At 42.7% G+C, this 15372-nt stretch overlaps 1 protein-coding gene across 1 annotated transcript; it reads left to right on the forward strand.

Annotated features, from left to right (window-relative positions):
• Nucleotides 1-1542: 1542 nt before the first annotated feature.
• ran (RAN, member RAS oncogene family) lies at nucleotides 1543-9779 on the forward strand. Its single transcript, XM_072240784.1, has 7 exons — nucleotides 1543-1640; nucleotides 2241-2285; nucleotides 4029-4113; nucleotides 6243-6368; nucleotides 6707-6894; nucleotides 8487-8657; nucleotides 9378-9779. The coding sequence occupies exons 2-7, from the start codon at nucleotides 2250-2252 to the stop codon at nucleotides 9420-9422; spliced, it is 651 nt and encodes a 216-aa protein (XP_072096885.1). The 5' UTR covers nucleotides 1543-1640; nucleotides 2241-2249; the 3' UTR covers nucleotides 9423-9779.
• Nucleotides 9780-15372: the final 5593 nt, after the last annotated feature.

The following is a 15372-nucleotide window of genomic DNA, read 5'->3' on the forward strand; positions in this document are numbered from 1 at the left end:
TTCAAAAGGAGATACCTCAAAAAAGGTGTCATTCATCATGAGGGACCCCCATCACCCAGATCATGCCCTCTTCTCATTACTGCCATCAGGGAGGAGGTACAGGAGCCTGAAGACACACACTCAACATTTCGGAATAGCTTCTTCTCTGCCATCATCAGATTTCTGAATGGACATAGAACCCATGTACACTAAATAAATATTTTTTGCACTACTTATTTAATTTTATGTTTATACATATTTCTTATGGCAATTTATAGTTTTAAAATGATTATGTATCAATGATTTCTGTGAGATCGCGGTGCGTTCCAATGCAGTCGCTTCTATGGGGTCAACCAAAGGTGTTATTGTCTTTTTAAACATTTTTTTATGATTGGAAGACCTTCCTGGACATTAAGAACTTGAAAGCACTGCAGGTCTGCCCCATCAGCGGGTCGCTTGTTAGTGGAGAAACAGAAGGAGCTGGACTCGGAGCGCACCGTGGTGCCGTCTGCATCAGAGAGGCATCGGAGGAGTTGGCACCTGAAGGCAGTGCGCAGTCTGACAGCGATGGGCTCAGTTGCTTTTCTGGGGATCGAAAGACCCTGTAGGACATCGTTAATGTGGAATGCTGCAAGCTGATCCACTGGTTTATTGCCCAACGGTGGGGCCAGATGGTGGGGGGGGGGGGCTGCGTGACCTCAGCCTTAGTGATGACTAGGCCTCAAGCTGAGGTGTCGCCTGTTTACACGAGACCTGTCAAGAGCTGGGGCCCCCCCACCGAAGGTGGTGTGGTGTAGCATCCATTGATTGCTCCGCAGGACACAACCTGTATCATGTTCAACTCAGGGACGAGGAATATTTTCTGTCTGTATGACTGCTACCTTAAATGTTCCACATGTGCCTTGTGCTGTGTTTTGCACCTTGGCTCCAGAGTATTGCTGTTTCATTTGGCTGTATTCATATACAGTTGAATGACAAATTAAGTTTAAACATAAACTGCTGAGGCAGACAACGTATTTCAGGATGTACAGTATGCCAGTGATATTAAACCTTATTCTGATGAACTAAAGGGCCTGTTACAGTGCTGTATGACTCTGAACATGCACCATTGCTGTGCAGCAAGACACAGAGCAGTGATGCATGGCTTATGTGGTTGCACATCTGCCTACTGCACGATGTGCGGGTCCCGAGTCTCCCAAGCACCGACAATGCCGCCCAGCGACCAGTGCGCATGCTCAATCCCGCTCTGCCACCACCCCCCCCGCCCAGCCCGCACTCCCTGCCTAGTGCGCATGCTTGATCGCTCTCCCTTCCCTGCCGCACTCCCTGATGCGCGCATGTGCTCTCCTCTCCGCAGCGTCCGCCACGGAGGTGCGCATGCTCAGTCCTTACACTTACAGTCCCCTCCCCTTTCACTCCTGACAGCGGTGCGCATGCTCAGCCCCTCCACTTACATTCCCCCCCACATCCTCTGTAGCCTGAGGTGCGCATGCTCTCTGCTCGCGCGCCGCCGCGCCCTCCCACCTGCCCCAATAGTGCGCATGCTCGCTCCCGCCCCCGCGCGGTCGTGAGCGCGCCGGCCTGGGGAGTCACGTGGCGCAGGCGGCAAAAGGCTATTAGACGGTCGGGCGTCCATTTTGAGGGAGAGACTCTTCTGGAAGGTGGGCGCATGTGGTGGTTCCGTGTGTGATCCGGGTGGTGAGAGGCTTCAGGAACGTCGCCATCCCACCCCTCATTCCTTTTCAGGGATACCCTGCCGGTTTCGGACCCCGACACCCGCCGCCTCGGCTCGCTCTCGGCCTCGCCGCCGCCGTCGTTTCCCGCCGACCAGGGCCCAGCGCGCCTTATCAGGCCTCGGCGGCCCCGCCCGACCGCGAGCCTCTTTCATTCCCTCTCTTCCCGCTGCGGTAAATCTCCTCGGCTCCCTCCCTCCGGCTCCTCAAGGCCATCCCCGGAATCACATAGACAAAGGAGGGAAGTGGAGGCTCCGCGGCCTACATACACACCGGCGGCGGGTTTCCCGCGCAGCTTCGGCGCCTCCGCCCCTATCCCTCCTTCCCTATCCCTCCTTCCCTTTCTTGGTGCGCGGTGTGCGTGCGTGTGGGGGGTGGGGTGGAGAGGGCTCGGAGTCGGTGTGAAGGTTCAGGCCGGCGGCGAATCTTTGTTACCGGGGTTTGGGGGGAGAGGGAAGCGCGGGTTGCGCTCCCATATCGGCCGCTGCCTCACCGTCTCTGCTCTCTTTCTCGCTCTCCCTCCGGCAGCTACGAACCATGGGCGAACAGGGAGAACCTCAAGTTCAGTTCAAGGTAAGGGACGTTTTCCCCCTCCGGCTCTCCAAATCAGGCCTCTGGTACCCCACATGTCCCCACATCCTGTCCCGGCACCCGGCGATCTCCTCACGTCCGGGCATCATCCTGTCCCCGGCCGCCAGTGCCCGATAACCGAATTATATTAATACATAATAGTTAAATTAGTGCAATGATAAAAATATTGAGGTATTATACGTGAGTTTACGTTATTGACTTGATATTTTATGTGTTCTATGGGATGTATCAGAATCAGGTTTGATATCACCGGCTGTGAAGTTTGTTAACTTTGTGGCAGCAGTACACTATAATATATATATATAATAGTACAAAAATAAAAACGGTGGTAGTACATAATTATTGAGCTAATGGGTTCACATTGAGGTAATATTTTGTGTTTGAGATATATCATTCAGTTTTATAATCACTGGCATTTGTTATGAAAATTGTTATGCAGCAGTACATAATAACTAAATTAGTTTATGTAATTAAATAGTGCAAAAAGAGCCAAAAATAGTAGTGTTTCGTGGGTTCAATGTCCATTCAGAGGATGGCAGAGGGAAAGAAGCTGTTCCTGAGTTGTTGAATGTGTGCCTTCATCCTCATGGCACCAATGAGAAGAGGGCGTGGAATGTCCTGGGTATTTTTAATTATGGATGTTGTCCAATGTCTCTAAGAGCATTTTCTGTAGATCTTTTATTTAAATCAATAATCACCTTAACAGTATCCATAATCTATCAGATAAATACTATATCTTATTATTGGATTGAAAAAAGGTTAAAATATGTGGGGATAAGTTGGATTTTAATGAAGCATTTTGTTCAGTCATAGTCAGAATAAAAATTTAATATTACTGGCATATGGCCTGAAATTTGTTTTCTCAGCAGTACATGGTGCAAAATATTACTATGCATTACAATAAGTGTATGTAAAATAGTGCACAAGTAGGAAAACTGAGGTAGTGTTTATTAAATAGTTAAATTAGTACAGAAACAGGAAAGGAAAAAATTGTGTTCATGGGTTCAATGTCCATTCAGAAATGGATGGCAGAGGGGGAGGTGTTCCTGAATTGTTGAATGTGTGCTGTACCACCTCCCTGAATGCAGCAATGACAAGAGGGTGGGGGAAGTCAGGGCCGACGAGTAGTATCTTGTTCATAGTCTGTGCTGTGACTACGTGCTTATAGATACATCCCTGGTAATGTCAGCTGCTGGGTGACTGAGCCCCTCGGTGTTTTTCAGATTCTGTAATTTATAAATTCTTTGGCTTCTGATCTTATTGAGAGAAATTGAGCTGTGGCATGAGTGTGTGTGCAGTGTTTGATCAGTTCCTCCCTCCCCCCTCCACCAAGCTCACACCATCTGAAAGTTGCTGAAGATTGGGTCAGTAGTTAAATTAACTAGTCAAGTAGAATACACTAACCAGGTTGGTGTGACATTTTTAAAACTTTGCAGTAAACTATATATGACAATCAAGAAGTGAGCTAATGGAGAAATTGAATAGAATGACCTTCCAGAAACAGTAATGAGATAGTTCTTTTGACAATTATGAATATATTTGACTCTAGATTTGGCCTCATTTATTCCAGAATGATGTCTGTCGTGTTAATTAGGAAGAGGAACACTTCCTGGTTAACAAGTGTAGTCAGAGCAGATTTGCTCTGTAGATTGAGACTGGTCTGTTCTTTTAATATTATTTAATTCTGTTTCACTAAAAAAACTGAATTCTGTCACTTTCCTCCAGCTTGTACTTGTCGGAGATGGTGGCACTGGTAAAACAACTTTTGTGAAGCGCCATTTGACTGGTGAATTTGAAAAGAAGTATGTAGGTATGTATATTGACAATACTGTTCAATTTTTTTATACCCAAGCTAATTCACAGCTAGTCTGGCAGACCTGTGTCCATTTCCATGCCTTTAACCCTTTCTCAGGGCATGCAAGTTTTTCGCTTGTAATTAAGTTTTTTCCCTTAAAACTGATTCACTGCCCTTCTGGGGAGCACTCTACATCAGTTTCCTGCAGTTTTTAATGTCCTAAATTCTGTCCTTTTGACTGACTGGAACAAGTGACGACCATTTACTCACTTGGTCCTGCTGAGCTCTTCAGTGATTTGAACATGTGGCCATGTTACTGCTGCTCTGACAATCACATACGTTTCTCAAAAGCTGCTCTTGGTACCATTCTGATAAATTTAATGCCTTCACATTGGTAGTGTGCCGATGTGATTTGCTTTACAGATCACTCGAGTGCTGTACAGTTCTTCTCAGTCCCTGGATAATTCTTTTTGGCAGTATTCTCAATTGATTACTTCAAAGAGTTAAACAGATGTATTATTTGGTTTGTGCTGCTTTTTACTCTGAATAATAGCAGATTTCATCAACATTGTCGCTATACCAATCTATGCTGTCCAGAAACTGGAAGTCATTCTAGCTGTTTAATGCACTTTACATAAAAACAAGAGGGTATATAATAGAGCAAAAATTAGTGGGAAGTTAGAGGATTAGGAAGCTTTTAAAATCGAACAGAAGGAAACTAAAAACCCCATAACGAGAGAACAGATGAAATATGAAGGTATGTTAGCCAATAATATCAGAGATTGTTTTTTAGATTATAAAAAGTAAAAGATGAGAGTGGATACTTGACCACTGGAAACTGATGCTGGAGCGGTAGTAATGACAGACTGAAGTATTTTCTGTCAGTCTGCTGGAAGATGAGCAGAATGTCAGAAATGTGAGTATCAGGGCAAAAGTGAGTCTAGTTGCTATTACTAAGGAGAAGGTGCTTGGTAAGATGAAAGGTAGATAAGTCACCTGGATCAGATGGACTAACTTGTGAGTTCTGAAAGGTAGTGACCATTAGTAAGGATCTGTCAACAATCACTAGTTTCTGGAATGATACCTGAGGACTGGAAAGTTGCGGATATCACTCCAGCTCACAAGAAGGGAATGAGGCAGAAGAATGAAAATTATAGGTCAGTTAGCCTGACTTCACTGGTTGGAAAGATGGTAGAGTCCATTTATCAAGGATGGGGTTTGGGGTACTTGGAAGCATATGATAAATAGGCAAAGTAAGCATAGTTTAATTAAGAGAAAATTTTGCCTGATGAATCGGTTGGCATTTTGAGGAAAAACAAGACAGGCTAGACAAAAAAGAGCCAGTGGATTTTCAGAAGGCTTTTGACAAGATGCTGCTCACGACTCTTTAACAAGGTGAGAGCCAATGGTATTACAAGATAGGTAAATAGTATGGATGGAAGATTCACTGCCTGGCAGGAGGCAGAGTGGGAATAAAGCGTGCCTCTTCTGGTTGGCTGCTGGTGACTAGTGTTGCACAAGGGTTCGCGCACTTATTTTGGTCCCCTTTTTTATAAAAAAAAAAAAAGCTGCTATTGGAGAAGGTTCAGGGGAGGTTTTTGAGTGATCCCAAGAATGAAAAGGTTAAAATGTAAGGACTGTTTGGCTCTGGACCTGTACTTGCTGCCGTTTAGAAGAACGATGGGGGGGGGGGGGGGGGTTCCTTATTGAAAACCTACATATTGAAAGGTGCTCGATAGAATGGATATTTCCTATACTGGGGAATCTAGGACTAGAGGGCACAGCCTCAGAATAGAGAGAAATCTATTTGGAATGGTTATGAGAATTTCTTTCGTGCGACTGGAGGCTGGGTAATGGGGGTATTTAAAGTGGAGATTGATAGGTTCTTGATTAGTCAGGGCATCAAAAGTTAAGAGGACAATAAGGTTGAAAGGGGTAAGAAATTAGCCATGATGAAATGGCAGAGCCAACTTGATAGGCTGAATGGCCTCATTCTGCCTCTGTCTTGTTTTATGCATTGAATTCTCTGCAAAGTCAAGCCAAGAATTGTCAGTTGAAAGCCCAGATGCTCATCACATAATTGTAGGAGTGTGATGTTTATCTCCTTGTGATTTTGGAGTAATATTGTGCTTTTTGCTTTGCAGCAACTTTGGGAGTTGAAGTTCACCCATTAATATTCCATACCAACAGAGGAGCTATCAGATTCAATGTGTGGGATACTGCTGGTCAAGAGAAATTTGGCGGTCTCCGGGATGGTTATTATATTCAAGGTAAGAGTTCACATGATGCAACTCCTGACAGCCATAGTTTTGAGTATAACGCAAACAACAGGAATTCTGCAGATGCTGGAAATTCAAGCAACACACATCAAAGTTGCTGGTGAACGCAGCAGGCCAGGCAGCATCTGTAGGAAGAGGTGCAGTCGACGTTTCAGGCCGAGACCCTTCATCAGGACTAACGTTAGTCCTGATGAAGGGTCTCGGCCTGAAACGTCGATTGCACCTCTTCCTACAGATGCTGCCTGGCCTGCTGCGTTCACCACCAACTTTGATGTGTGTTGCCATAGTTTTGAGTATCTTAGGTTCTTACTCCCTGTTTCTTTTAACAGCTCAGTGTGCCATTATCATGTTTGATGTAACCTCACGGGTGACATACAAGAATGTGCCTAACTGGCATCGAGATCTGGTGCGTGTGTGTGAAAACATCCCCATCGTGCTGTGTGGCAATAAAGTTGACATTAAAGACAGAAAAGTGAAGGCAAAGTCTATTGTCTTCCACAGAAAGAAGAACCTCCAGGTATACTATCCTCATGATTTTTACTCTCGTTGGAGTTTTGTTGTCTGTGTATTACTGGATGTTTTAATGTTCCAACATCTATTCATCAGACATCTTTAAATTTTGAGTGGGCACTTTGATTTGGAAAAGATTTGATTCTAAAACTTTTCACTTGAACAATGTTTTTGCCATGTCTCCAGATAGGCTATAACATTTTATTGATATACAGCATGGAGCAGGCCCTTTGAACCATGCTGCCCACAACTCACCTAATAAATCCTAGCCTAATCACAGGACAGTAAGTGGTCTGTGGAAGGAAACCCATGTGGTCACGGGAAGAATGTACAAACTCCTTACAGGCAGCAGCGGGGCATGATCCCTGGTAGCTGTTGTGCTAACCACTACGCTGGCCATTAGAACATGGCTGTTGAGACTAAATTTTGGAAAAGCTGCTGTTTTGTGGATCTATTGAGGAATGATTGTGGGTTCATAAAGATGAAGTTGGTAAATTTTAAAATTGATTGTTTCTAGTTTGCTTTTACAGGCGTAATAGGGGAGAAAATTGGTTGTGATATACTCAAGGTTCGGTTGCAGTCAGGTGCAAGCTTGGGGGTGGAGGGTTGGGTAGGAGTACATAGAACATAGAATAGTACAGCACAGTACAGGCCCTTCGGTCACAATGTTGTGCCGACCCTCAAACCCTGCCTCCCATATAAGCCCCCACCTTAAATATAGAAGATACAAGCTGAGTCATAGATAGGTACAGTTCAGAAACAGATCCTCAGCCCATGCCGGACATTTGAACTGCCTACTCCCATCGACCTGCATCTTGACCATAGTCCTCCCATCCATGTACTTAGTCAAGGTTCTCTTAAAAGTTGAAATCGAGCTTGCATGCACCACTTGTGCTAGCAGCTTGTTCCACACTCTCACCACCCTCTGAGTGAAAAAGTTTCCCTTAATGTTCCCATTGGCCCTTTGTTTTGAAAGTTGGATATTGACATTTGTCATCTTGCTCTAATTTGTTTTGCAAATTGACATCAATTTGGGGGAAACATTTCAAAGTTAAAAGCTTATGTTCTGAGGCTTTTCAGTGCAGAGCATTTGCTTGGCAAACCTATGGTTGTGGCTTTACTCAGAAGTATAGCATATGTGGTTGGATGGCCTACAACTTGGAAGGTTGGTCTGCAGTTACTTAGAATTGACCACTGATTTGAATTTTGTCTGACCAGAAACAAACCACTGCTGTTATTGAATGCTGTTGGGAGTTAGTAGGTTCTTGTGGGATTCAGAAGGGTTATTGTCATAGTTTTTGGTATTATCCAGTTTGGGCATCAAGACTAAAAGTTCCAGGAAACTGAGAAATAGTTGGAATTTGTTGTCAGGTGGGAGCTAGGGAGATGATTTTGTGGAAAAATTGGGGGTAGACTTTTCAAATGTGATTGTGTATCAGTTTTTAGTTGATCTGTTTATAATTTGGGTTAATGTTACTGTTGCTCATTGGTTAAGTTTATCAGAAGGGAATGGTGCATTGCAGTTGGAGGCTGTTCATCCCATTTTGAAGGTGGGGAGCTCTGCTCTCTGCACACTGATATTTGCTTGCTTCCCTGCAGTACTATGACATTTCTGCCAAAAGTAACTACAACTTTGAGAAGCCGTTCCTGTGGCTTGCCAGGAAGCTCATTGGAGATCCCAACTTGGAGTTTGTTGCTATGCCAGCCTTGGCACCACCAGAGGTTCAGATGGACCCGGCACTAGCTGCACAATATGAAGAGGATCTCAAGGTACAGTATCTCTATCCTGAACAACTTTAATGTTTGTGGCTTACAGTACATCTGGCCTTTAAATGCCTGCAGGAAAACAATCCTGAAGTAGTATATGGTAACATCTGAACCCTTTGATAATACTTTTACCTTGAGTTTGTCAATGAGCTGAGATAGAACCTCAGTGCACCACTATGAAATGCCTTGCAGCGCATATCATGGTGTACACCTTGGCATATTAGCTTAATTGCTGTAAGGCATTTCATAGTGGTGCAGAAATTATCCCTAACACTTAAAATATTAGCCAAAAATATTTGTGGTTTGAAAGTAGAATCTGTTTATTGGTTTCTCAATAAAATGTTGAAGCACTTGGATAATCTTGATTGATGATCTTGGATTGATATTCTGGAGTAAAATGCCAATTTGATAGTCTCTGAATTTCTTGATGTTTGTCTCAGGATTTACTGATTCAGGTTGATCATAATCAGTATAAACTTACAAAAATAAACTGCAGAAGTACTGTGATTTGTAACGTTTTGAAATCTACAAAATCTTGAAACAAAAAATCTACATCCAATTTACAGTGTACTTGGATGTTTAAAAAATTGGATGTGATTAATGGCTGGCTGAATTCCTTTTGGAATAGGGCTACTTGGGGTTTTCTTTCCTATGTCTGAATGCAACCAGTGTCTAGTGAAATGCATTCTTCTACAATGTCTGCTTTTGTTTTTCATGCACCAGATTGCTCAAGACACTGCGTTACCAGATGAGGATGATGACCTGTGAATTGGTGGCTGGGGTCAAACACAGCAGCCTAGTTTTATAGGCAGCTGTCCTGTGATGCGGTGTTTGCCAGTTAATTAGAACAGCTTAAGTGCTTATAATCTTTAGGAGGCTAAAGGAGTTGAAATTGGAAGAGAATGCTGTGCGGTATGACCATATTCTTCACAATTAGATCTGTGTACTTGATACTAAAACTGTTGATAAACTGCAACATTTGAGTGTATGCATAATTTAATTTATGATACTGGTAAAATCACGATACATCGTTACAAGTTGTATGTTAATGTCATTCCTACTTTTGTTAACCTTTTTTGTTTAGATCATACAGTTGTGATCTTAATAAAGTTGTATTCCAAATGACTCCATGAATTGTGGCATTAAAGTGCTCGGCATTACTTCCAATGTTCCGTGTTTTTAACCTGTATTTAATCTACCAACCTTAGTGGTGCTTGCAAGGTTACTTTTCTAGTAGTGAAAGGAATTCACATGGAGGGTAACCCTTGTCACTAGTGGCTATAGTAACCAACCAATCCAGTACACACTGACTTAAGCTGTTGAGGTTTTAGGTTTTCCAGCAATTTCTCAAGTAATAATTCCTCACTGCAGTTTTGAAATGGTCGATGCTGAAAAATATACAGCCAATAGCAATTGCTGGAGTTTTGTTTATTTTAGAAATACAGTGCAGAATAGGCCCTTCCAGATGTTTAAGCTCTGTTGCAAGCACCCCACCATTGTAACCCTATTACTCCTTTGCCCAACTCATCTGTGTTGCTCAAAGGGCTAGTCTCATCAGTTCATCAGTCTAAGCCTTTCCTGTACAGTCAGCCCTCTCCGTGGATTCAACCAATCGCGGATTAGGATTGGGGAAAAAAAACCCGGAGGTTCTCTCTCCAGCACTCGTCGTTTGAGTATTGTTTGCCTCGCGTCTCATTCGGTCGCTACTTGTGTTATGTGCAACCTTTGTTTCTGTGGAAAAAATGGCTCCTAAAAAGCAATTAAGTGGTCAAAGCAATTCCTCAAAGGCTAAGAGGGAGAGTAAAGTACTGTGATCTAGAGATGATTAAAGTATTACTCGTTTGAGCATTGTTCGTCTTGCATCCTGTTCGCTACTTGTGAGTGGGGGGGGGAGTTTAAGGCTGGTATGGGACGACTGGCTAGCTATGTAGAGCGCTACAGCCTCAAACTTAAAGATCATGAGAGAATTTGCATCAGCTGATGTTGAGGCAGCATCAGCGTTCCCAGAAGAGCTACGATGGCTGCGTCTGTACTGAGCATGTACAGACTTTTTTCTTCATTCCCTAAACAATACAGTGTAACAACTATTTACATCGCATTTACATTGTATTGGGTATTATAAGTAATCTACAGATGATTTAAAGTATATGAGCGTAGGTTATTATGCAAATACGCCATTTTATATATGGGACTTGAGCATCTGTGGAATTTGGTATCCATGGGGGTTCCTGGAACCAAATCCCCACTATGGAGGGCCAACTGTACCTGCTTTTCAATGTTTAGATATACAGCACAAAATATACTGGACCACCCAACAACCTACCAATTTAACTAGTCTAAATGGGACAATTTACAATAATCAGTGTACCTAATAACCTGTAGGTCTTTGGACTATGGGAGGAAATGAACACACAAAGGAAACTGACGTATTTCAGAATTGTGTTTAATATGATGGGCATATGTCTTGAAATTTGTGGGGTAGCAGTATTTTGCAATAAATAATTCATTTTTTCTAATAATATATTAAACAGTTAAATAGGTAGTGAGGTAGTGTTCATTGTCCATTCAGAAATGGGAGTGGGGAAAAAGCTGTTCATTGTGTTCAGTCTCCTGTACCTCCTTCCTGATAATAGTAATGAGAACATGGTGATGGTGTACTTGATGGATGCTGAGGCATCGCTCCTTGTCTTGGATACTGTGGAAACAATATATACTGTGACATACCAGACTCCCAAGAAATAGCTACTGTGCCTTAGTAGCTGCATTGTTAGGTTGGGCCCAGGATAGATTCTTAGATATTGACCATTGGCAGAACATAGGGATGACTTAGAGGTGATGCCAGAATTGAACTCTGAACTCTGCCACCCTAAGCTGTCATAGTATCACATTAATGGCTACACTCCATGATACTCCATAGGTGAAGGGGTCAGAATCTGAATTTCAGAAATGGATCTTCAGGCAGGGGTCATATGGGTTTGATAATGTTTATTTTGGAGGGAATTGGAAGTACAGTGGTTGGCTTCTTTATAGCTGGGAGGGTAATTAGTGCTGCTGCTGCAAAGACAAATTTCATGACACATGCTGGTCGTATTAAACCTGATTCTGAAACGTGTGCTGTTTCCTCCTATAGTCAGGAGTTGAATACCAAAAAAGTAACCAGGATATGGGATACAATGGAGATAGATAAGGCAATAGGATAGTGGTAGGGGATTTCAATATGCCGATGAGGGAAAATCATGTTGGAGCTGGATCCCAAGAATAAATTTGTAGACTATCTACAAGATAGGTTTTTAGAGCAGCCTGTGGATGAGCACACTAGGGAACAGCTGTTCTGAATTGGGTGTTCTGTATTGAATCAGATTTGATTAAGGGAGCCTTTGATAGTATTCATCCTGCAGTTAAGGAGAAGATCTAATCAGGTGTATCAGTATTACAGTGGAGTAAAAGGAGAGAGGAGCTGGCCAAAGTTGATTTGGAAGGGGACACTAGCAAAGATGATGGCAGAACAGAAATGGCTGGAGTTTCTGGGAGAAATTCAGAAGGTTGGAGGATAGATAAATCCCCAAAAAAGTAGTTTTCTAAGAGCAGGATGATAGCCGTGGCTGATGAGGGAAGTCAAAGACAGCATAAGAGCAAAAGAGAGGGCATATAATGTAGCAAAAAAACAGGGAAGTTAGAGGATTGGCAGTTTTTTAAAAACCAACGGAAGGCAACTAAAGCCATAAGGAGAGAGAAGGACAATAATATCAGAGGATACCAAAGGTATTCTGAAATGTATTAATAGTAAAAGGCAAGGGTGGATATCAAACTGCTGGAAAATGATGGTGGAGAGGTAGTTAACTCGGATAATGAAATGGTTGTGTGTCGGTATTCATTATAGAAGTTATCAGCAGTATGCCAGAAATTAGTGCTGGGGCAGAAAGTGAGTGCTTTTGCTATTTATTACTAAAGAGAAGGCACTTGGGTTTGGATTGGGAGAATGGGCAAAGGAGTACCAGATAGAATATAATGTATGGGTTGTCTACATTGTAGAAAGAATCAAAGTGTAGTATTTGGTGTCAATGTAGCATAGAACAGTATTGCACAGAAACAGCCCCGTTGGCCCATAATAATGTGCTGAACCAATTAAATTACTAATCAATGGTTCAAAGGTTTATGTACTATTAAAGCATGTATGCATATACAACTCTGAAATTTGTCTTCTCCAGATAGCCACAAAACAAATCATGAAAGTTCTGAGAGGAGCATCAAACCCACCTCACCCCCTTCACACAAAAGAACAGCATCCTGATCAACAGCCCCCCCAAAACCCCCTCCTATGGCATAAGATGGAACAGGAACATCAACCCCCAAATAACCCCTCCCCCACACAAATACTAACAGAACATCAACCCCCAAACACCATCCTCTCGTACAACAAAACAGAAAAGGAATGAGCAATTAAAAAAAAGTACAGAATATAATACATGATATCATTCTCTGATATTCATTGAAAGAGACACCACATGAGTGTAGAGGCCTGCCACAGTGATCCACACAGCGATAGGCCGCTCATAGAAACCTCCAGCAGCAATCAAAAAGAAGATAGTTGGCGCTGAAGTTGTGCTTGCTATCCACATTCTTCTTGATGTTTCACTTCTTTGACGCTTTAACTGGTGAAATGGAGTATTGGCCTGTGCTCACTTCCCGGAATCTTGGAGACAGCAAAGAGCTGGATACTTAAACATCTCCAAAGTGTAAATCGCAGGCTCTTAGAGTCCCATTAACACATTTAAAGTGGAAAAACAGACATAAGAGAAGTTCGATGGCTCCATTTAATATCAGAGAATGTATACAGTATACAACCTGAAATTCTTACTCTTCACAGACATCCGTGAAAACAGAAGAGTACCACAAAGAATGGATGATAGTAAATATTAGAGCCCTAAAGTCCACTCTCTGTCCTCCCATGCACAAGCAGCAGCAAAGCATCAACCCTCCCCTGCCCCACCTCCACTTATTCCAGCAGAAAGCACAAGGACCCACAACCAAGCAAGCAAGCAATTGCAAAGCAACCAAAGAGAAACCATGATCTGCAGTCCAACAAAAACTAATTGTTCACCTGACAATTCAGCATGCCATAGGCTCTCTCTCCCTAATAAAGGAGGCAGGGAGGTGTCACCACAGCGAAAGGGGAGACCAATGAAAACAAATAACCTGCTGTTTTACGATGCATCACCTTTATTCCAAGCTCTCTGACTTGAGAGTCAGCAGCAAACTTTCCCTCACCATTGAGAGAGGAAGAGAGAGAGTGATTCCCTGATCTGTTGTGATGTTAACTTTCTCCCGTGACACCTCGGTCAGCGACACCGGCGTGGAATGCACAGGGCTGTAGAACCTTGCCCTGCACATCTTCCACGATGCATCCTTATTATATTGAAAAATGGCCGGTCAGTGAGCTGTGGGAATAGGAAGCACCGCTGTAAAGAACTGCAGTTTGAGTGCACCTGTAGATCACGGACTCTGACAGAACTACATCCACCTTGAAAAGGAAAACAAATGACATTAAAAGAAAGAAAGAAAGCTGTTTCGCAAATGAGCTCGAAGAAATCTGTCAGATAGCTAACTAAACTAATCTACACACTTCCATATCCTTCCATTTCCCTCACATTCATGTGCCTATCTACATATCTGTTGTTAATGTATCTACCTCTACCACCACAAGTTTACTAACCCTAACTGGTACATCTTTGGAATGTACCGTGGAGAGCATTCTAACTGTCTGCATTACCTTCTCCTTTGGGGTGGGGGGATGCTACTGCCCAGAATTGGAAAAAGTTGTAAACTCAGCCAGCTCCATCATGGGCACCAGGGAGTGATGCTTTAAAAGAAATGGCACCCATCATTAAGGACCCCCATCACTCTGGACCATCATTGTTGCCATCAGGGAGGAGATATAGGAGCCTGAAGACACACACTCAATGATTCAGAAACAGCTTTTTCCTCTCTGCCATCCGATTTCTGAATGGACATTGAACCCATGAATACTACCTCACATCATTTTTTCTCCTTTTGCACTATTTATTTAATTTAACTTTTTAAATATATAAATATATATACTGTAATGTAGTTTTTTATTACATTGTACTGCTGTTGCATAACAACAAATTTCATGGACATTTGCCAGTGATATTAAATCTGATTCTGATTCCGAAGCTGGAACACCCGGATGAAAAGCACGCAGTACACGGGGAGAATGTACAAACTCCTTATAGACAGTGGCGGGATTTGGATGCTGATCGCTGGTGCTGATCCAGTGCGCTGGATTGGGGTGTTGTGTAAAATTAGACTACCATCAGGCAGGGGTACAGGAGCCTTAGATGCCACATCACCAAAGTTCAAAGTAAATTTATTATCGAAGTACATATATGTCACCATGTACAAACGTGAGATTCATTTTCTTGTGGCCATTCATGGTAAATGCAGAGAAATACAATAGAATTGATGAAAGACCACACCTAACAAAACCGGACAACCAATGTGCAAAATGCGGCAACTTATGCAAATACAAAACCAATAAATAAATAAACGAATAAATAAATAACACTGAGAACATGAGATGAAGAGTCCTTGAAAATGAATTCATCGGTTTTGTAATCTGTTCAGAGTTGTGGTGAGTGAAGTTATCCACACTAGCTCAGAATGAGTCTGTAGGTTGTAGAATCAGTTCAGTGTTGAG

The sequence above is a fragment of the Mobula birostris genome, chromosome 22 (genome assembly GCF_030028105.1).
Source record: "Mobula birostris isolate sMobBir1 chromosome 22, sMobBir1.hap1, whole genome shotgun sequence".
In the NCBI taxonomy this organism is placed as follows: Eukaryota; Metazoa; Chordata; class Chondrichthyes; order Myliobatiformes; family Myliobatidae; genus Mobula; species Mobula birostris.